General features: G+C 39.2%; 1 protein-coding gene across 1 annotated transcript in view; it reads left to right on the forward strand.

Annotated features, from left to right (window-relative positions):
* The window catches only part of LOC131931220 (uncharacterized), a 28,062-nt gene that overhangs the window by 885 nt on the left and 3,787 nt on the right, over positions 1-23,390 (forward strand). Inside the window, exons 3-25 of the mRNA XM_059287947.1 lie at positions 3,265-3,348; positions 4,755-4,941; positions 7,462-7,560; positions 8,284-8,407; positions 8,985-9,109; positions 9,974-10,162; positions 10,840-11,016; positions 11,410-11,586; positions 12,102-12,269; positions 12,778-13,026; positions 13,671-13,877; positions 14,205-14,369; positions 15,163-15,388; positions 16,069-16,229; positions 16,515-16,667; positions 17,638-17,877; positions 18,887-19,057; positions 19,713-19,886; positions 21,185-21,397; positions 21,637-21,837; positions 22,068-22,160; positions 22,432-22,605; positions 23,189-23,299. Of these exons, the coding sequence (XP_059143930.1) occupies positions 3,265-3,348; positions 4,755-4,941; positions 7,462-7,560; positions 8,284-8,407; positions 8,985-9,109; positions 9,974-10,162; positions 10,840-11,016; positions 11,410-11,586; positions 12,102-12,269; positions 12,778-13,026; positions 13,671-13,877; positions 14,205-14,369; positions 15,163-15,388; positions 16,069-16,229; positions 16,515-16,667; positions 17,638-17,877; positions 18,887-19,057; positions 19,713-19,886; positions 21,185-21,397; positions 21,637-21,837; positions 22,068-22,160; positions 22,432-22,605; positions 23,189-23,299 (3,868 nt within the window). The remainder of the gene's footprint in view (positions 1-3,264; positions 3,349-4,754; positions 4,942-7,461; positions 7,561-8,283; positions 8,408-8,984; positions 9,110-9,973; positions 10,163-10,839; positions 11,017-11,409; positions 11,587-12,101; positions 12,270-12,777; positions 13,027-13,670; positions 13,878-14,204; positions 14,370-15,162; positions 15,389-16,068; positions 16,230-16,514; positions 16,668-17,637; positions 17,878-18,886; positions 19,058-19,712; positions 19,887-21,184; positions 21,398-21,636; positions 21,838-22,067; positions 22,161-22,431; positions 22,606-23,188; positions 23,300-23,390) is intronic.

A 23,390-nucleotide genomic window follows, 5' to 3' on the forward strand; every position in this document is an offset into this window, starting at 1 on the left:
TATATATATATATATATATATATATATATATATATATATATATATATATATATATATATATATATATTGGCTGGTACCAAATTGTTGATTCTTAAGTAAGCATGTTGGCTGGTACTATTTTGTTTATTTTTAAGTAAAATAGTAACTTGGGTGCTTATTAAAGGGGCTAAGGTGACTAGGACTAGTTACAGAAACCCAAGATATTGGGCATGAGCAGGCTAGGGGAAATCTAAAATTTAATTAAATGTTATAGGCTCACTCTGGTCGTTAAGGGCCACGAGCTCTATGCAGGTGCATGAGTGGCACGTAATGATGGGAAGACACCCGCGGTGATTTATGTCTAAAGTTGAGTTCGGGCATGCCGCTGGACGTCTCGGTAGAATCATTACTCATGATCTCTGTTGTGGTCAGTTGTCAGGTGTTAAACGCTGCGGGAGTACCGCGTGGCCGTACGTTAGCTCGAGCGGTGTATGACACGATCGTTAGCCCTGAGACAATGTGAAGATCTATAGCGGTCAATTATCGGGCGTGCAACGCATGGGTGCATAGTGACCGGTGTTATCTCGAACGTCGAGAGATGGCACGGAGCCCAACTCGGGTTCTATAGCTCTAGGGAGATGATAAGGGGGACAAGACTAGCCTATAAATGAGGAAGGGCGACTATGTTGAGGTCTCTCTCTCCTACACACGATGGTCTAGGTCTCGGATGGTGGCAGCCTTATGGCTGGCCACTAAGGCTGGATTATTGTCCCAGCCGATGTTTTGTTGCTGTACATATGTGCTTCGTTCCAGATATTTATATATGTGACCTGAAGTTTATACATGTGGCCTATGTTGTACCAGTCGCCAAACGTCTGCCGTGTAGATATGTTCTTCGTTCCAGTGGCCATTATTTTTGTGGCCCGATGTTGTACCAGTGGCCAAATGTTTATTCCAGTGGCTGGAAATCTTCCTGCCGTGTAGATATGTTCTTCGTTCCAGTGGCCATTATCTTTGTGGCCCAATGTTTGTACCAGTGGCCAAATGCTTTATTCCAGTGGCTGGAAATCTTCCTGCCGTGTAGATATGTTCTTCGTTCCAGTGGCCATTATTTTTGTGGCCCGATGTTGTACCAGTGGCCAAATGTTTATTCCAGTGGCTGGAAATCTTCCTGCCGTGTAGATATGTTCTTCGTTCCAGTGGCCATTTTCTTTGTGGCCCAATGTTTGTACCAGAGGCCCAATGTTGTATTCCAGTGGCTGGAAATCTTCCTGCCGCTTGAGTGTCGAGCTAGATTGTTGTGAGTACTGATGAGTATTCATAGATGGACTTTAACCGTGTTTGATTAGTGGAATCAGAATTAGCGATGATAACATTTACCCGTGTGATTCTGGGATTACATAAAAGTGCAAGTAGTAAAGATAGAACTATAGACGATGACATTTACGTTTTGGATTTTGAGATTACATAGCAGTACAAGTGAAATTAGGACTAGGAAGAATAACTTTGACAAGTGTGATTCTGAGATTACATAAGCAGTGCAAGTAGTTAAGTTAGGACTAGAGGAAATGACATTCATATGTATAAATTCTGAGTTGTGTAAATGTAGGTTTGCTATCCACAATTATATATGTGTTTTCTATGAATTAATGTCAGTAACTACGGGTGAATAATTCCACATCGAAATGTAAGTTTGCTTATTTTTGTCTTTTTGACTTGTATTAGAAATTCAAGTGGTATTTTCTTGAATATGAAAGACTGGCCAGGTCTTATTTGTATTGTGTCTTTGCTTTTAACATATAAACCTTGGTGACGTCAAACAAAGATAAATAAATGCATATTATGTGTGTTTACTATGTTTTATTTTTAGTTTAATATTGGTGTTGTTTAGATGTAAATTAGTTTCGCTCAGGTCTATTAGACCCCTTTGTCACTACGCAAAGGTGCACGGATGAGTGAATAAGATCACCTCTTCGGTTTAAACCCCCCTAACATATATATATATATAATATATATATATATATATATATATATATATATATATATATATATATATATATATATATGTGTGTGTGTGTATGTGTGTGCGACAGTCTTGAAAAAAAAATAATTTGGCTGTTTGATTGTCGTTCCCTAAAACTTCACTCGACGATAATTAAATTTTCCTTAAGATGCATTATCCTTTAAAGATGATGGTTAGTAATGTCAGAGAAAAAAATTGTAGCGGTGCTAAATCGTTTAGCACAGACTTTTTATGTTTTATCTTTGGAACAGTCTCTGTTATGATATAGTATATATTTGGATTATAAGTTTGTTAGATTAAGGTCATACAAGTTATTGTTCACATTGGAATACGATATGAGTATTTCGTTGACTGGTTGATTGTATAATGAAACACATTTCTTTTCTAAGTGTTAAAAGAGTTATCTAGTAACCGATCCAATACAAATCCTGCGATTTTTGTTGGTGAAAAAGCGCCCCCCCCCCCCTCCCTACCATCTTGGACAAAAATGGTAGAGCGGATTTTAAACGTCACTAATTCTTATTTTTATGTTACACAATCGTAAAATACGCTTTAGTTCCAAGGTTCTTTTCTGAGTGATATGGGTTATTTATTCCTTAATTTTTCCGATTTTAGTCTTCAAAAAAGCGCCCCCCCCCCCATCTAGGAAAGCTGGAAGGCAGTTTTTCCGGTCACTGTTTCTTAAGGATATACCTTTTACAGTTACTTAATCAAGGTAGAAAACAGTTAAATCAGTATGCAAAGGCTCTCAGCCGTTAAATTTCTTTACTTTGACTGTTTATAATTCAAAACTGCAGCTTAAAATGAGCTTGTAATTTTTTTTCCTACCCCTTTTGGCGCCCCCCCCCCCTAGGGTCGGCGCCCGGGGCGGCCGCCCTCCCCGCCCTCCCCTAGCTACGCCTCTGCATTAGTGTTGTATCATATCTCTAGAACTTGTATAATGCTTTATTAATGTGTATCACATACATTTATTAGTGTTGTATCATATCTCTAGAACATGTATAATGCTTTATTAATGGTTGTATCACATATATCTATTATTGTTTATTAATGTGTATCACATACATCCATTAGTGTTGTATCATATCTCTAGAACTTGTATAATGCTTTATTAATGTGTGTATCACATACATCTATTAGTGTTGTATCATATTTCTATAACTTGTAGAATACTTTTTTAATGTGTATCACATACATCCATTAGTGTTGTATCATATCTCTAGAACTTGTTTAATCTTTATTAATGGTGTATCACACAATAGGTCAGGATAACTGATGTGACCCAATTCCTGCTGGCCACTATCTGCCTGCTTGATGCACATTCAGTGCAGGCGGCATATCAACAGGTAAATATATGACCTCATAAACATAAAGTAATTATTAGCGAAATTTTTTTTTTCAAGATCCGGCAAATGACGGGTTAGTTAGACTGGTATGAGGAATCGTGGCTTTTATATAGGCCTATACAAATGTGTCAGTGGCGATGATAGTGGTATACTGGCAGTGGTATTGATAGTGTTAGAGTGGCAGTGATAACGATATAGTGGCAGTGATAGTGGCATTAATAGTTGCAGAGTGGCAATGATAGTGGCATAGTTGCAGTGATAGTGTCAGAGTGGTAATTATAGTGGCAGATGGGCAGCGATACTGGCAGAGTAGCAATGATATTGTCAGAGTGGCAGTAATAGTGGCATAGTGGCAGTGATAGTGACAGAGTGTTAGTGGCATAGTGGCAGTGATATTGTCATAGTGGTAGTAATAGTGGCATATGGGCAGTGATATTGTCATAGTGGTAGTAATAGTGGCATATGGGCAGTGATATTGTCATAGTGGTAGTAATAGTGGCATATGGGCAGTGATATTGTCATAGTGGTAGTAATAGTGGCATATGGGCAGTGATATTGTCATAGTGGTAGTAATAGTGGCATATGGGCAGTGATATTGTCATAGTGGTAGTAATAGTGGCATATGGGCAGTAATAGTGGCAGAGTGACAGGGACAGTGTAAGAGTGCTACTGACAGCGTCATTGGGTTAATGATAGTGGCAGTCAAATACGCGCCCAGAGTGTCAGCCTCTACCTAGGAGAAGATAACTCATGACAGAAAGTAGACCCAGGATGCGACTTTAGAGTCACTCCTGACTCCCACACCGGCAGACGCCAGTCACTACACCAACATTCAGTCTTCTGCCCCCCCCCCCCCCCCCACATTCTCCGTCATACACATTTTTGTTTATTACAAAAAGTAATTGATGACCATTTCAATCAAACGGTGATTTATAAGTGCGTTCTTCGTTAGATTCAAACAGTCTTCAGACAACAGAAAGCTAAAATAAATGACACATTTTTCAAGTCCACTTTAAGAATGTAATGGATCTTATTTACGTTCTGCGCTACTTACGCTAACAAAAATTCCTTACCTGTGTGGGCAGGTGGGGGGGGGGGAGCTTATGTTTTACAACTAAAATGTTTTTTAATATTTACAGATGAAATTTATTTGACCTTGGGAAATTGGGAGAGGGGATAGAGGCTACCAATGCTATTTATAGAAGCCAATAGCTGCAAGCGGGTTCGAAATACATAGTGGTGTTTAAGATTTTATAAAATTTTGTACCCTGTTATTCTAACAAATGTGTGATCTTAAACGTTTTATTTTAATGTTACACTAGAATAAGGGGAAGTAAGACGTAATTTACCTTCCATCCCTGATGAATATTTCTATGACCTTGTAATGTTTTGACCCTATTCCCTAGACCGGATGTCAGCCCCACCCAGCGCTAGACCTGGAGCTGTGTCAGCCAAAGGTTGGGGAGGTCCAGTTTGGTGACGTCACAGAGGGGTCAGTGTGTCCGCTGGTCAGAGAAGATGGGGTCATTGACCGGATGGTGTGTAGAGATGGGGAGTGGAGGATGGAGGGACACACAGGATGGGGGCTGCAAGGTAGAAGGGCGACGTGATTTTTTTATTTACACAAACATAAGCACTATTGCAAGCACACGCATACACGTATACGTACATAAACATACAGAGTTATGTAAACACACTTCTCAACTACATACTTGGAGGTCGAGTCTGTAAAGCTCATTGTTGCTGAACCAAAAAAGTTCGAAACCCAGGCAGATGAGGCTCGATAGCTGGGAGCAGCCACTCTTCAAGGAGAGACAACTCTAAAATCAAGCAACTGCTGCCTTGTAGTATGTTCTTGGTTGGATAAAGGCTATGGAAGCAAATCAAAAAAGAAAAACGCGACTGAAATCGGAGTCAACGGCCTGTATGGCGCATAACAAGTTGACACGGACACGTAATACTTAATTAGGGTATCCCTTTATTGCACCTATACAGTTGACTATATTTTCCTCAAACATTTTCCCACATCGCTACACATTTTCCAAACACACATTTTCCTACTTTCATCCCCTGACCCTCCCCCCCCCCCCCCCCACAAGCTCCTCCACCCCCCACCCCTCCCTTCCACGACACTGTCTCTCCACAACTCTAAATCCACAAATTCAAGAGCCTGCATTATAAAAATCTTGTCATTTCCATTCACAACTTTTTACCTTTACCTACACATATACACTACATACAACTTTCTCATAGATACAGGGGTGGACTGGGTCCTTGGGATACCGGCAACAATCCCAGTGGGCCGCCATGAAAATATTTCAATTTGTAAAGTGACCCGTGACTTTGAAGGGGCAATAGTCATCAGGCTTGCATTATTCGAAATGCTCAGTGAAAGCCTTAAAAGGGACACTTTTAATTATTTCCACCGCTACATACACTACTTGCCGTTTTTACATACACAACTTGCCATTTTTGCATACACAACTTTTAATTTTTACATACACAACTTTTAATTTTAACATACACAACTTGTTACATACACAACCTTTAAGGCAAACTAGGCGGTCGCCTAGGGCGCTATTCATGGGGGGGGGGGGGGGGGGGGCAAAAAAGTTTAGATTTTGAAGTCTACTTGTAACATGTATGCAATGGATTATAAGTTAAAATATTCACTTTAAATTAATTGTTTTCTTATACGTATGTTATTAAATTTCTGTAAAAGGTGGCGTTTTAATACGTTTTGGCTTTGCCTAGGGCGCTAAATAACCTGGCGCCGGCACTGCACACAGCAACAGTAATTCAAGCCAGATCTATTTTTACACACACAAGTTCATGTGAACCTCTTGACCCCCGACCCAGCAAATGAATGGCCCGTCTCCCCACAGACGACACAAATACCTTTGTTTAAGACGAATATATGTTGTATATTAGATGCAGACATGTTGAAAAGGCTATAGAAATTTTTCCAGCGTACAGTCCAGGAAGTGTAAACTACATGTATATTCTGTATTAAAGGGGGGGGGGCAGACTCGTAATTAAAAACGAATTAGCATATTGAGGTCGAGGTCTATAACCTGTTCTTAGATGTAAATACATTCTAGAAAGGTCACGGTCACCCGGAGCCGGTCGTCACGTGTTATTTTTTACAACCCCCCCCCCCTCCCAAAATCACCACACGTCATTCGAAAAAAACAACAACAGACGTCTGAAAAAAAAAACAACGTCAAAAAGCTCCATCCCCAACACTACTACCCAAAACTGTCCACGAGTGTATCGTAAAGGTTTTGCTCTCACAAATCTGCTATTTTCTCACCGCCACCCTTTAACGTGTGATGTCCATAATGGACGAATCTTGTGTGTTTTATTTGTTCAGATCCAGGTTTTTAATTATCTTACATGTATTGTGACTTCGGTAACCTTCCTCCACATAACCTCTCTTACCCACATAACCTCCCCCACAACCCCTCTCACATAAGTTCCCCTCCCTACATAACCTCTCATCCCCTCATATAGCCACTAACAATATAACTTCCTCTTCAAATAATGTCCTTTTCACATAACCCCCCCCCCCACACACACATAAACTCCCCCCCCCCACCTATCGCATAAATTTCTCACAATGACCTCAAAACATAATTCTTCTCCTTCAAATAATCTCGTATTCCACTAATCGCCCCCCCCCCCCAGACACTTTGTCCTCCACACCTAATCTCCCCCTAATACCTCCTACTTCAATTTCCCTACTTAACATGCCCTAGTCCCCCTGACATTCCCGCCCCCCCCCCCCCCCAACATACCCCTCCCCCCACCTCGATAAAACCAAGAGCCCTGTGTTGATGTGTTGATGTGCTGATGTGTCGATGATGTGTCGATGTGTTGATGTGTTGATGTGTTGATTTGTTGATGTGTTGATGTGTTGATGTGTTGATGTGTTGATGTGTTGATGTGTTGATGTGTGGATGTGTGGATGTGATGATGTGATGATGTGATGATGTGATGATGTGATGATGTGATGATGTGATGATGTGATGATGTGATGATGTGATGATGTGATGATGTGTTGATTTCTTGATGTGTTGATATGTTGATGTGTTGATGTGTGTATCTCTACAGACGTGGCTACATCCCAAGTATTCTCAAACCGTCACAAGAGGGACGTCATCACTCTAGATGTGTCGTTGGTGCCAGGAAATCAAAACACAACTACTATAGGTCTGCACTCTGTTCTGTCTGCTGTCTGTGTGATGTTTGTCATGTTGTCTGTCTAATGTCTGTCTGTTGTCTGTCTGATATATATATGTGTACGATGATTGTCTGATGTCTGTCTGTTTAATCTGCTGTTTCTCTGAGTTCTGTCTTCTGCGTGCATACTGTCTGTTTTCTCTCTGCTGTCTGTCTGGTCTGTCTGCTGTCTACTGTCTGTCTAGTCACAGTCATCTGATAGCTTTCTTCTCTCTGTAATCCGTCACTGTGCTCTCTGTGTCTCCCTTTAAATTCCTCCTCTGCGCTTCTCTATCGTTTGTTGTTCTAGTATGTGCGTCTTCTCACTGTCAGCTGTTTGATGGTCTAGAGTCTAGTATCTGCGATATGTAATTGTCAGGTGTTTGTTGGTATAGTGTTTGCGTCTTCACATTGTCAGGCTGTTTACTTGCTGTTTGTCAGACAAAAAATACAATAAAACAAAAAAATATGATGGATAATACACATTTTAATTTTATCGAAATATTCCACATTTTAAACACAAGATTTAAACACAAAATGCAATTCTTTTGGCATTATGGGCTGACTTTAATTTCTAAAATTTAAGATTAGAACGCAGGAGTTAGTCGAAACATAGTGAACCGCTAACTCTGTATGTGTTGTTGTGTTGATGTGTTGATGTGTTGATGTGTTATTGTGTTTCAACTTACTCATTCTTTCTATCACGTGACACAGATGACCCCCAGGTGATCACGTGCCCTCTGGTGGCCGAGCTGTACCCGGCAGATAAAGGAAAACTGACGACCAAGGTGACCTGGACACTGGCCACAGCTTACGACCCCCAGGATGGGAAGATTACGTAATCTTTGCTTTCTAAATATAACTAGAAAAATTACGTAATTTTTGCTTTCTAAATGTAACTAGAAAGATTACGAAACTTCGGGGTGCAAGACAGACTTCAGCCACCCCCCCCCCCCCGAACGAAATGGCATTTATATATAAAATATATACTTTTAACAGTGTTTGCCTCCCCACCCCGGAAATTTGAAATTTGAAGTGTCCCCACCCCCCCCCCCCCCACTCCCCCTGGAGAAAAAAGTCTGGAAAAAACACTATTCTAGATATAACTAGGAAGATTACGTAACTTGTGTTTTCTAAATATAACTACGAAGATTATGCAATTTTATTTTCTTAATATAACTTGGAAGATTAAGTAACGTTTTCTATCCTAATATAACTATAAACTTAGTTTAACGATACCTTAATGTTTACTTTCTTAAACAAAAGAAAGAACAGCGAAATAATTAATGTCTCACTTTGAAAAATTCCAAACCCCTGCCCCTCCCACACCCAAACACCCCATGAATGTGACTTTATTTACGGACGGCCCCAGTTGTGCAATGTATATCTCACCAATTCTCACGTTCATATTTTAGACCAGTTCAAGTACAAGGCCAGTCCCCGGGGTCCGACCACCCCGCCGGGAACCACGTGATCACGTTTGTTGCTAAAGATTCGTCTGGTCTGACGTCACTCTGTTCAGTCAACTTTACAGTCAAGGGTGAGTTGTGTCTATTGTTAGTAACAATACCTGTTTCGCATTTTCGCATCTTGCAAGATACGTTGAGATTTATTATTGGTTTCATACTACAAAGCGACAGTTTATTGATTGATTTATAATGTCCTAACCATCTGACTGGATAGTTCTTTATAAATTTTAGCTCAATGTGTTTAGCTGGATAGATTCAAAATGTGATGCAGCTTATAGTACATTTATTTTTATCCTCTTAATTACTGTCATAATTATTGTCGTGACGAGGAGAACCAAATTTATGTCAATTAATGCCTATAGATAAAAGAGATAAAACCAGTTAAATACAGAATGGGAAAATATTTTTATTTTTAAAAAAATTGCATAAAGGGAAGCCACCAAAACAATTCTTGCACTTTGTTAAACTTTGTGAATTTGCTTCCCTTGTGTTTTAAACAGTGTAATAAAACGAGATACATTTTGTTTTTGGGACGCGTGAGCCAGGGGTAGAGCGCTAGACTGATAACCCGAAAGTCTAGAGATTGAGTTCTGGTTTAAGTAAGCAGAATGTCCCTGAGTCCACCCAGCTATGATGGATACCTAACGTTAAGGAAAGTAAAGGCGGCTGGGCATAGTGCTGACCAATTGTCCCTTTATAGGTCACATAAATAGATGAACTACTTCACTTGCCTCATGGACTGTAAGGTTCGAAAAGAGACTTTACTTTTACCCCATGTTTTTTTGTTCAGTGTATAGATGTCCCTTCCAGTTCACCTACCTGTATAACGGTAGAATTACCTGTACCAAGTAGTCGACTTTGTTAAAGTCTTATGCATTTGCTTCCCATGTATCTTATACCTTGTATTAACTGCAGATAACTCTTGCTTTCTCCAGTGTATAGATGCCCTTTCCAGTCCACCTACCTGTATAACGGTAGAGCTACCTGTACTAATGCCGAGGACGCCAACATCTACGGCAGCGAGTGCCAGTACTCGTGTGACCCAGGCTATCAGCTGACCGGTGCCTCCAGTGTCCAGTGTCTGAAGAACGAGACGTGGAGCGCGCCAAAACCCACGTGCAAAGGTGGGTTTTTTTTAAATCAAAGGTCACAAATTAGTCAGAGATAGCAGTATATTTTTAATTATAAAAGAGCACATGACATTTAGTAAATAAAAAACCTCTTTTAAACATTGTCGGTTCAAATTATTGATTTTAGTTTTGATTTGATTGTTCAATAACTTTGTTTTACGGTTAAGTGTCAGTCTTTTCAAAATATAAATTTAAATGATTGGGCAATAGCATCAATTTAACTCACTAGGTTCGGGGCACTTCCTTCAAGTTGGGTCCAAGTAGTTCCAGCTGCTTTTGTTTCATTGACACCTAATATTTTCCATGTTTCTTTTTGTTAATACACTTTTCTTTCTCCTTGGGGATTCCAAACTAATGTCTCCATGATGATGTTTTTTGTTGGTGTATTTCTGTGCCAATAAGGTTTTGCTTGTTTTTTTTTTCTCTCGTCATATTTTGGTGTTAACAATTTTCTTAGGCCACATTATATTTAATTGACTCAGGAATAATTGCGAAAGTCTGAAGTTTGTTGCTTTAAATAGTGGTCCATTCCACGCCTAAAAAAAATTAAGTGAATAGATTTCACGTTAATCATAACTTAGAAAGCTTCGACTGTGCTCTTGTGGCCCGGACTTTGATGAAAGTATTGAACATTTTGAGAGCAATAAAACATTTTGAAATAATTTTTCCAGCCATAACTTGTGGACAGCCAAGTCAGGTACAACATGGAGTCTTTGTCTGCAGCACTCCAGACCTGTCTTATGGAACTGTCTGCAATGTGTCTTGTAGTCAGGGCTACTCGGTCATTGGTGGAAATGGCATCACGTGTCTAGCCAACAAAAGTTGGACATCGCCTGGACAGTGTGTCGGTCAGTGTCTAGTCAATGTTTTGATTATTCACAGTTTAAACATAAATTATTTACATTTAAAAGTTGATTATTTTTTAAATACTTGTACAGCGTTAAGTTAAATACATATTGCTGTATACAGTGTTTCTTCCATACTTTTTTCTCCGGGGGGGGGGGGGGGGGGCACTTGAAATATTCGGGGGGGGGGGGTCGGACTAAAATTTCCGGGGGGGGGGGGGGAGGACACTGTTAAAAGTATATATTTTTTCGTTCGGGGGTGGGGCAGGTAGACCTTCTTCGGGGAGCAGAGCCACCCTTCCGCCCCCCCCCCCCCCCCCCCCCCCCCCCGAAGAGATGCCTGGAAGAATCTCAGGCTGTATATTTTACAACCTCTCCCTTTCCGACGTTTTTCAGTCAAAAGCTGCACTGTCATGGTGGCACCCAGCAACGGGCAGGTCACGTGTTCTAACGAAAACATCTTCGGGTCCGTTTGTTCAATCAAGTGTGACTCTGGCTATCAACTTGATGGTGACGTCATCAGCCAGTGTCTTGGAGACCAAACCTGGAGCGGTCATCAACCTACGTGTATACGTGAGTCTCTAGCATCTAGAACATTCTGTTAAGACACTTTTTAATCTTTGACAGTGAGATGGATTAGGCGATCACACCAGATTAACAAGACTTGGATTTGACAGTCACACGAGATTAACTAGACGTGGATTAGATTGTTAATCTCACGTGATTAACAAGACGGGTATTATAGCACTTAGTTACCAGATATCTAAACTTCATCTAATGTTGGCTTTGCTTACAACCATCATTTTTTAGACCCTTATAAACTTTTTCAAAGAATTGTTTACAGTATGTGGCCAACAAAGCTCAAAAATTTGTTTGAGTATACACTCGATTGTTGTTTGCATGAATAGACAACTAATATATAAAGAATATATTATGTGCTGAAAAGACGGGCATGCATAAGCAAAACATTCAAATCATCATTCCCTAGCTAGCAATCACAAATTTACAGTTAAATTTACGATCGCATATCTGGAGTTACATATTTATGAGAATATGTCAAGATACAGAGATTTGTTTTCTGACCTCAGCCATCTGCCCAAAGCCTCCAGCGGTAAGCCACGGCCAATACGTCTGCAACGGTCAACGTTCTGGTGACTCATGTTCGCTCACTTGTGAGTCAGGCTACCTGCGGACATCACCTGTCAACATCTACTGCAGCTCTGAGGTCACGTGGTCACAGCCAGGTTATTGTTTGGGTAATTTAAAATCTTTTTGATTAGAGGCTTACTTAATATTAAAATTTTATTTTGTTAGACCCTTGTCGTGGTAACATGAGTTTGGAGATGTTGCAGATTTGCAACATTATATCAATACATGACAGTATTAAGGGTTTTATTTCAGTCTTCCGGTGAGTTTAGGTCAAAAAAATGCTTGTTGACAAAAAGAATTAAGCTAATTTCAAAGTACATTACAGAATATAAAAAATAAAACCGAACTGAAATAGATCTATGAATAGGGAAATGACATTAATATGGGTAAATTTGAAGTTTGTACAGTAGAGAAATCAAATTAAAAAAATGTTTATAAAAAACTAAAAATCTGTATCAATTTTTACCAGAGATCTCTGACTATGCTAAAACTATATAAATGCCATTATAGTTGGTTATAGAAACATTTTATTTTAAATTTCTATCAATAGCTATATTTTATATTTATTGCCTTATTTAAATTCCTTGAATAGTTTAGTTTTTTTTTTACTTACAGACACCGAACCCCCCACCTTCCCGTACGGCTGTACCCCCAACATGGTGACGTCAGCCCCAGCACTGGGCACGAGCACGCTGGTCAACTACTCACTGCCAGACGTGCTGGACAACTCAGGAGAAAACCTCAAGCTGGTGGGTGACCCAGCATCAGGGTCAGCGTTTGGTATCGGCGTTACCATGGTGACGCTCACAGCATCAGACAGACAGAACAACACAGTAACATGCCGGTTTAATGTCACAGTGAAAAGTAAGTTTTGTGAACAAGTTTTGTTTAAAGGTTATTTAGTGAGCTACACTACTTTAGGCATTTTTTTTTTGTATGGGATAGATTTTTCTACACTAGGCCTATGGTCTCTGTGTAAGGAATATGATTTATCGATTTTTAAACAATGTAATTTTACACCCTAATACAACTTAGGTTTGCTAAGTATGCAATTGTATACGCATTTAATATTAATATCCATTTAAATGTTTATCTCTCTTACGCTTTCTTTTAAATAGTTTCATTGTATGTCAACGTTCTATTTTTTTTACTTTTTTTTAACCCATCAAGTTTTAAATACTTTATACATTCTATTCTTTAATAGCGATTTGTTAACAACATAACTTTTCCCCAAAACAACGTATGTATACTAAGTATTCAATGGTATACGCATTTAAAAGAAATATCCATTTAAATGTTTAACTCTGTTACCTTTTCATTTAAATAGTTCCATTGTATGTCAACGATCTTATATTTTTTGCCTTTTCCATGAGGTCGAGTATTAAATACTTATTTTAATCACCAGAAAGTGGTAGTAGTTAATATACGTTAATGCACACTTAATGTAAGCTAAATTTAATACACATTGTAAGTAATGTCAGCAATATTTTGTAATTGTAAACTTCAAGGTCTGTACTGCAATGACCCCAACACCAGCGCTGATGGTCAGCTTGTCTACAACTGCAGTGATGGCTTTGTGTATGGTGCCGTGTGCAGCGTCACGTGCAGTAACGGCTCCCTGCCTCACGGTGCCAGCAACATCAGGTGTGAGAAAATACCTGGCTACGACCAGGTGCAGTGGACGTGGGCAGGAAACGTTGGGCCCTACTGTCAAGGTGGGGAAACGCTTTGATATTAATTAACTAATTTAATTATTTATTGAACATAATTGTCGTTGTTGATATTATAGCAGTAGGTTTATGACCAGAGTATATTATTCCAAAGCAGTGTTTCTTCCAGAATTTTTTCTCCGGGGGGCACTTTCTCGGGGGGGGGGGGGGGGGGGCGGACACTAGTAAAAGTGTATGTTTACTATATAAATTCCATCTCGTTCGGGGGGGGGGGGGGAATGCCTGGAAGAAACTCTGTTCCATAGAATTACATTTTAGTCGAATTGGTAAACAGTTCAATTTTACATACCAAACATATTTTATTTGACCCAGATGTTTGCCAGCCTGGCCAATTTTCCCCAAACGGAGGTCGTCAGCCCTGCACCCCGTGTGGCCGTGGGACCTTCCAGCCAAACTCTGCTGCAACATTCTGTGAGATTTGTCCGTACGGCATGTCGACACTCAACACTGGAGCCACGTCACAAGACGAGTGTGAAAGTGTGTTTTGTATACACTCTAACAGCCACTAGAGTTCCATTACTTGTGCTCATATTGACTTTAATATAAACGTAAATTTTCGAACATGACGTTTCTTGTCTATTAAATAAATAACACCCCATCTCCCCATGTTATTGTTGTATGTTGTCATAAAAACCCATACACTTCGCGAGTCACAATCCACCCCCTCAATATTGTTAAATAAAATAAATAAAATCGCTACCTCCGCATCACTAATCATAACCACAGACTAAATCTAGCCCCATCGTTTGTCTTGATACTAACCCTAACTCTTTTCCTGAAGGTATCCCTACTCATCGTCTTTATCTGAATCCTAACCTTGACCTTAACATTGACACCGACAGAAATAAAACTCTTACCTTGACCAGAATGCGTCAGTCCAGCACTACATTACGTAACAATCTACATCTCTGAAATACTCCACCTCTCTTCAGACTTCGACCTTTACGTCATCATCAACATGACCTACCCTTACATCAAGATTTACTTCACTGACCTTGACCTAACCTTGTATACCAGCCTAATAAAAAATACTCCACCTCTATTCAGACTTCGACCTGTTCGTCATCATCAACATGACCTACCCGTACATCAAGATCTACGTCACTGACCTTGACCTAACCTTACGACACTGACCTTGACCTAACCTTGTATACCATCCACCTCTCTTCAGACTTTGACCTGTTTGTCATCTTCAACATGACCTACCCTTACATCAAGATCGACGTCACTGACCTTGACCTAACCTTGTATACCATCCACCTCTCCTCAGACTTCGACCTGTTCGTCATCATCAACATGACCTACCCTTACATCAAGATCTACGACGACCGACCCCAGCAGCTGACCATGATGTCCTGGATCTACCTGCAGTCCCAGGAGCCCAAGATGAACCTGGAGTTTTCTCTCCAGCCACGTACTGGCGCCGCGTACCTGACCCTCGATGCCATCGGTCTTTACCTGTTGCCAGTCTATGTGCCAGACAGCAGGAATATCAGGTATGTTTTCATTATAGAAAAGTTCAGTACATTTTTGTTGACATCCAAAGAAATATGACGAAATAAAACCCAAACTACTAAGTGTATACATATATATTTTAAACCAACCAAGTAGTGAAAAGAAGAATCGCACTAATATATAACTTGAAATTTAGATGGTCTATGACATCATTTATTATATACTTTACTTGCATTGTATTAGTATATCACTCAAATATCAAATATCAAATCCCTCATCTGGTTATGGCATTGTCTAGTGCTTGACCCGAAAAACCGTTGGTTGTCCCCAGTTCTCAAGCCCAAAACAGGTGATTGATGAACTGGGGGAGGAAGCAAAAGCCTGTAACATGGCTAATGTTAAATAGCTTGAGTCGGTATACATCATATACGAGAGAGAGAGAGAGGGGGGAGATGGAGAGAGAGAGGGATAGAGAGAGGGAGGGAGGGAGAGAATAGCATATTCATTAAAGAAAATGGAAAATGGTATCTAACATATTCCTTACCAGAAAGTGGTATCTCATATTTTACTCACCAGAAAGTAGTATCTCATATTTTACTCACCAGAAAGTTGTATCTCATATTTTACTCATCAGAAAGTGGTATCTCATATTTTACTCACCAGAAAGTTGTATCTCATAGTGTACTCACCAGGAAATGGTGTCTCATATTTTACTCACCAGAAAGTGGTATCACTTCGCCCTGGTCTATGTCAACGAGAACGTGACACTGTACCTTGACGGCAAGCCAGTGGCCAATTTCTTAGGTCTTTGGGTAAAGGACCTTCAGTCAAAGACAATCAAGTTAACGTTTGAAGGCAACGCTTTCCTCTTTGTTGAAAACAGTAAGTGTTACTCATCTCTTTACTTTAATAAACAGAACTCCTGGGATAAAGGATGAAGTATCAAATGTGTTTCATATATATATATATATATATATATATATATATATATATATATATATATATATATATATATATATATATATATATATATATATATATAGCGAGAAAGAGAGATACAGATATAGTTATATGTTTTCGAATATAGAGCGCTTGCTACATCTAGCTACTATTAAAATCAAATTTTTTAATGCATTCATTTACAAATATATTTATTTATTGTTATAGAAATAATTCTTAGTTCTGTGCAACTGACGCCAGTGGCCTTAAGTGCACAAGAAGTACAAGAATTTGTGACGTCATGTAAAAAGAAAGTTACCCAAAATGCACTAGGAGCTCATGTAGTGGATACGGCTCTCTTAAAACCCAGTTCTTGTGACAGTAAGTTTGTGTGTGTTTGGGTAAGGTTCTCTTAAAACCCAGTTCTTGTGACAGTAAGTTTGTGTGTGTTTGGGTAAGGTTCTCTTAAAACCCAGTTCTTGTGACAGTAAGTTTGTGTGTGTTTGGGTAAGTTTCTCTTGAAACCTAGTTCTTGGGACAGTAAGTTTTTGTGTGTTTGGGTAAGGTTCTCTTAAAACTCAGTTCTTGTGACAGTAAGTTTGTGTGTGTTAGGGTAAGGTTCTCGTAAAACCCAGTACATGTGACAGTAAGTTTTTGTGTGTTTGGGTGAGGTTCTCTTAAAACCCAGTTCATGTGACAGTAAGTTTTTGTGTATTTGGGTAAGGTTCTCTTAAAACCCAGTTCACGTGACAATAAGTTTTTGTGTGTTTGGGTAAGGTTCTCTTAAAACCTAGTTCATGTGACAGTAAGTTTTTGTGTGTTTGGGTAAGGTTCTCTTAAAACCCAGTTCTTGTGACAGTAAGTTTTTGTGTGTTTGGGTAAGGTTCTCTTAAAACTCAGTTCTTGTGACAGTAAGTTTAATTTTTCTTGTGATATTTAGATCACCAGTTAAATACCAAGTTCAGGAATGAACACTTTCTAAATTAATAATCAAAATTTAGTTGAGGATTCTCAACTTGTGTAGCCTGTAGAAATAAGACATTAAATGTTCGTAAAGAGTACTTCAGACTTAACGTGCCATTGCTTTTTAATTGAATAAACATGTAGTTAATGTGTTGTTTTTATTTTCTACGGGGGTCTGAGTGTAATGTGAGGTGTTTATTTTCTGTTATTGGGTTAGGGTTGTATTAGGCCTAAGTTCAATGGATGAGGTTGTGAAAGGGGTTTTAACTTTCCACTATGGTTATCTGTTTATTGACTAGAGATTAACCATTCTTCGTCAGCGAAATGTTTGCAAACTAAAACAGGATCAGCTAGCACCATTACAATCTTGCCGTGTCTGATATTCCAGCCTACAACGACTGTGTTGGGGACCCGTGTGGTGACCATGGCACCTGCTTTGATGGACCGGACGACTTTACCTGTGTCTGTGACCAAGGTTGGTCCGGTCGGCGGTGCCAGATACCACCAGACTACTGCCGGAACAGCGCATGCGCAAATGGATCTTCCTGCGTTAATCTGGTGGCCGAGAAGAGATACAGCTGTTCCTGTATGACAGGATTCACAGGGCTGTTGTGTGACCAAACTGTCGGTAGGTTGTTCGTAGGTGTCGACAAATGTCGGTTATGTTTGTTACTATTTTTTCCATCAATAACAGAGGTTTCCAAACTAGGGAAGCGTCGACAAGTTGCAGAGGCGTGGCAACCCCTCCCGGCGCCCGGGGGCAAACTTTCAATTTGGCTCCTCCCCCCCCCATATATTTTTTATGTTTACTATTCAAAACTGCAGCTAAAATGAGCTTTTAAACTTTTTTAACCCATTTTGGCGCCCCTAAGGTCGGCGCCCGGGGACATATGTACCCCCCCCCTCTTTGCTACGCCTCTTACGAGTTGTATTGACGAGAGAAATGCTGCACAAAAATGTGCAATTTAAAATATAAAAAAGTTTTCTGCTAGAACAGTGGTTCTTAACTTTTTTTGGGGTAACGAACCCCACCAGTTTCATATGTTCTTTTATTGAACTCTTCTTAATATTTTTTTCGTCCGCACTGGCAAAATCCGATTGAAAATCAAGATCAGGGTGTATGTCTTGCCTCCGCCTAACCCCTGCTGAGACTGACTCGACGAGTCCCTGGGGTTCGATAGATCCCAGGTTAAGAACCACTGTGATATACTAAATAAATACTTATACCATAAATGTACATTTTAGTTTAAAGATACTGTTTAAAATTATGTCCTATTTGGTCGTAGATTTCATTTATTAAATTTAAATCCGTTCGAGAACTTACTTTTACCCTCATACAGGTGTAGATTATTTAAGGTTATGGTATACTAATAATTATAAATAATTTGTTGTAATAAATATTCTTATGGGAGGAGAATAGCAATCCTCAATTTCATAAAAGACAACTTCTCAGCTAATTTAATTTGTGTTTAGCAGTTCATTAATTAAAAAGCGCTTGCAAAAAAAATCTGTTTAAAAGCTATTGTTGTGTCAACTGCGTTTTTTTGTTTTGTTTTTTTGTGTGGATTTTTTAAATTAATTATGAAAATGTGTTGAAATACGAATTATACGAATGCTATGTTCACAACTTTTTCCAGCCAACGGTGGGTGGGGTGAGTGGAGCACTTGGCGGGCATGTTCCACTTCCTGTGGCTTAGGTCAAAGGTCAAGAATTAGACAGTGTGACAACCCCCCACCTGACCAGTACGGACTGGGCTGTCTGGGCCTGGGTGACGAGGTCCAGCTCTGCTATGGCTTCAAGTGTCCAGGTAAAACACGGGGGATATTGTTGTAAATCTTGTCGAAATTAAATCTTTTTTTCAGAAAAAATACGGTAACTTAACATATCATAGATCTTGCCATAAATGTTCTTAAAAATGTTATTGTACATCTTCGCATTCAGCTTATTATAAATGTGTCACGAATGTTGTTAAATATATTGTAATAAATTTTGTCTTAAATATTTGTTTTTAAAACCTCGCTATTCTAAAAACATGTCACATACCTTGTCTTAGCATTTGTCATAAATATAGTCCCTGATTATCAGAGGCGTAGCGACCATTCCCGGCGCCCGGCGACAAACTTTCAATTTGGCGCCCCCTCCTCAGGGGACAAACCTTCAATTTGTCCCCCCCCCCCCCCCCGGGAGACAATCTTTCAATTTGGCGCCCCCCCCCCATATAATTTTATATTTATAATGCAAAACTGCAGCTAAAATGAGCTTCTAATTTTTTTTTCAAATCCATTTTGGCGCCCTCTAGCGTCGGCGGCGGGGGACATATGTACCCCCCGCCCGCTCTCGCTACGCCTCTGCTGATCATATGCCATATTATTCAACACTGGTAACGAGTCAGTAATGTATAATTCATTCATTTCAAAACACCACACACAAGATGTTAATCAATTTACGATCTCTGTTCCCAGTGGACGGCAACTATGGAGGCTGGTCTGAATGGTCCCCATGCAGCGCCTCATGTGGGGGCGGTACCTCTACACGTAGGCGTGTCTGTGATAGCCCAGCGGCGAGCATGGGCGGCACCGAGTGTGACGTCAGCCAAGCCACGAGTTCCAGGAAATGTAACTCTGTGGAATGTCCAAGTACTGAATCTCTCTAAAACATAAACTCAATTCAACGCTTTAAAAGACATACTATCCTAATATAGAAAGGCCCATGTGCGCACTTTTTTCTCTCTCTATCATCGTCCTATTTTCCGAGGCTATGAGATCAATATATTCAGCGCTATATGGATAACTTAAAGATACGGATTTTTGTTGAAAATAATATGTTGGATGTATTAAATGTATAAACTAAATTATATTTATAGACTGAAAATAAAAATAACGGCGTATTCGAATGAGAAAAACATTTTTCATTATGCAACCGGAGTTTTTTTTGTTTCTAACAAGAACGTTCTAAAAGCAGATAAGTAGCACAAAAGCTATCAGAATGACGTCACATTAAGAAAATAAAAAAATAGCATCATGACAAGGTTAATAATAAAGAATAAAAATAGAAATTCGACAATAATACACATTTCGAATGACGTCGTCTTCAATAAGATGCGCACTACTTCATTTAATTTTGATTTAGAACTATAGATCAACAAACATACTATTGAATAGACGTATTTTTAACGAAATCGTCTATGTCAATTAATCCGCGTGGGCATTAATATGGTGTTGTGTTGACTAATAATGTATATAATGTGATTTTATATTTTTCGAATAGATACTGATAGCGTATGTTATGTTAAATATGTCGGATTTTTATCTTATTGTCTTTTCTTTGATTTGTCACTAAAATATCGTTAAACGTGTAGTAAAGCACATTGCGTTTTGACAAACAACTATGTTATAAAATATTTTTTCTCAAACAAGTAAAACTTTAAAAAATTATAAGCTTATAATACACGTGTAACGGGTACCGAAGGCGTTTCCAATATTAGCAAGTTAAATGAATGATGGAGTGTAATTGCTCAGACCAAGATTTGATTTTATATCTAAATAAAAACTTCAGTAAAAAGTCTCAGTAAAACTGTTACTTGATTTGTTTTTATTTAAACTTTAGCTTTAAAGCCAGTACGTAGCAAGTCGTGCGATATTTTACAAATACTTCTTCCATGCGTGTTGTTGTAACTATGTGCATAAACTAACATTTTGAATATTATTACACACACTCACAAATGTATGTGTGTAAATTCCACTTATTATTTTGACAAGAATGTCTTCCACTGGTCCTACGGTCTGGCCACAAGACACTGGACTGTACAGACAATGCACATGCCGTTGTCGCAAACATTTTTTGTTGTTGCTATGTGAATAAACTGATATTTTGTATTGTATTACACACACTCACAAAATGTATGCGTGTAAATTCCACCAATTATTTTGTCAAGAATGTCTTCCGCTGACCTTACGGTCTGGCCACAAGACACTGGACTGTACAGACAACACCTACAAGACAGAGACGACCTGCAGCATCGTCTGTAAACCTGGTCTCACTCTGGTGTCTGGTGTGGTCAACAGCTTCAAGTGTGGGATAGCAAACAGCTACATGTGGTCCCATCAAACGGAATTGAACCCTTCAGCCATCTTGCCTGACTGCTCAGGTACTTGATTGAACTCTTCGGCCATTTTGTCTAGCTGCTAATAAAGTACCCTTTAAAATGTTATGAGTTAAGGGTGAAGTAGAGTCGACTTTTTCAGTGCCCAGCCGCCTTTGCTTTCCCTAATGTAACCAGTCGCTCTATCCTATCCTGTTATAGCTTTATAAATACTTGTATGTTATGATCTCGTTAACTTAGAACCATTCGAGTGAATTCAATAACAACCAGATTATATCTTTCAGAGACAAAGCGACCTTCAGCATTTCAACTAGAGCTGAAGTTTTCTTACAAAAATATGAGCATATCATCATTGCAACAGATGGAAGACATTTTACAAGAAATTCTGGTGGAGAGGGTGGAATGTATTAGCGCTGATATTTGTTCTTACAACATGAGTGTTGTTTGTTCAACGTGCAGTGACCGAGACAGGAGCTTGAGTCAAGGTAATGTCTTGTTTATTGATAGAATTAACCTAGACACAGGGAATATATGCAAAATATTTCAGGAGATAAAGATAAATACAGCCGGAAAAGATTTATTTCAATGTTTAGATAAAAAACAATAAATTGTATATCTGTTGCATATTGTTCTAGTAAAATTCTGATAATTGATGTGAAAATATTTCAATATTTTAAAAGCTGAGATAAACCAATCAAATACGAATGTGTTTCAGATATTGTAACCGTGGATGTTCAGGTGATGTTGGTGGTGATGATGAACTTCTCCAGGGATGCGGGACCGCCAAAATATCTGAGCTCACTTTCAGGTTTGTCGTCTGCTGAACTTAGAATATTTAAACAAAGACCGATTTTAATCTAATTTTTTTTAATATGATTTTTTTAAAAACGTTACAAAACAACGAGTTTGAAATCTTGCAAGTTGGTATACATTTTGTAAGGCTAAAACTTTAAACCTGAGGACTATTGTTAAATAAAAATAAGATTTAAAAAATATTGACATAGTGAAACGCTAATAGTTATTTTGTGTTTGAATAATGTTAACCAATGTGCTATTGCGTCTGGTGATTTTTGTTCCAGAATCTGAGCGTGTGGTGGAGGTGGCGGCTGCCAGATCTTTGTTTCAACTGACCAACAACACTGAGGCGTTACTTCAGCTGAATGTCAGCCATGTCCAGTACAATGTCTCCGTCATGTCAGCCAAGATGTCAGCCACATGTCAGGATGGTGCTGTACTCGTTGATGGATTCTGTGGTAAGGTGGTTGGTGGATTGTGTGGTTGGTGGATTGTGTGGTTGGTGGATTGTGTGGTAGGGTGGTTGGTGGATTGTGTGGAAGGGTGGTTGGTGGATTGTGTGGAAGGGTGGTTGGTGGATTGTGTGGTGGGGTGGTTGGTGGATTGTGTGGTAAGGTGGTTGGTGGGTTGTGTGGTAGGGTGGTTGGTGGATTATGTGATGAGGTGGTTGAGACAATCCCAGTGTAATTTATTCATTGTACCTTCTCCAAATAATGTATTCAAAATATATTATCCACAGTAAGCCTCTCCTATCCAAAGTAACATATCTAGAGTGTTTACCCGAAAAAAATATCCATATTAAGTTATGGAGAGTATCTCTTCAAGATTAACTTATCCTGCATAGCTAATCCATAGTAACACACCTTGTAAAGTGCCGAGTGTAAACCGTAACAAAATACGTGATTACTATGTGAGACTTACAATCAAAGCATCACGGCCTCGGAAATGCACGCAAACTATTAACAATCAACTGGTTTACTTTATTTATAGCAAAGGAACCCCAATTAAATAATTAATACCATTGAACATTTTACTCCACAGTGGACTGTCCGTCTGGCACACACGTATCTGTCAACAACGCATGTGTAGTGTGTAGTATTGGCTTCTATCAGAACGAGACTAGATCGAGGATCTGTAAAGAATGCCCTACATGTATGTAGCTGCTATAAAATCATATGAACAAATGCATGTAGCCCAGTGGCGGAACTAGAAAAAAAGGCCACCCCCAAAAAATATTTTAGGC

This window comes from Physella acuta, unplaced genomic scaffold (assembly GCF_028476545.2).
Source record: "Physella acuta isolate Inbredline_101_S28 unplaced genomic scaffold, ASM2847654v3 ptg001919l, whole genome shotgun sequence".
NCBI classification, from domain to species: Eukaryota; Metazoa; Mollusca; class Gastropoda; family Physidae; genus Physella; species Physella acuta.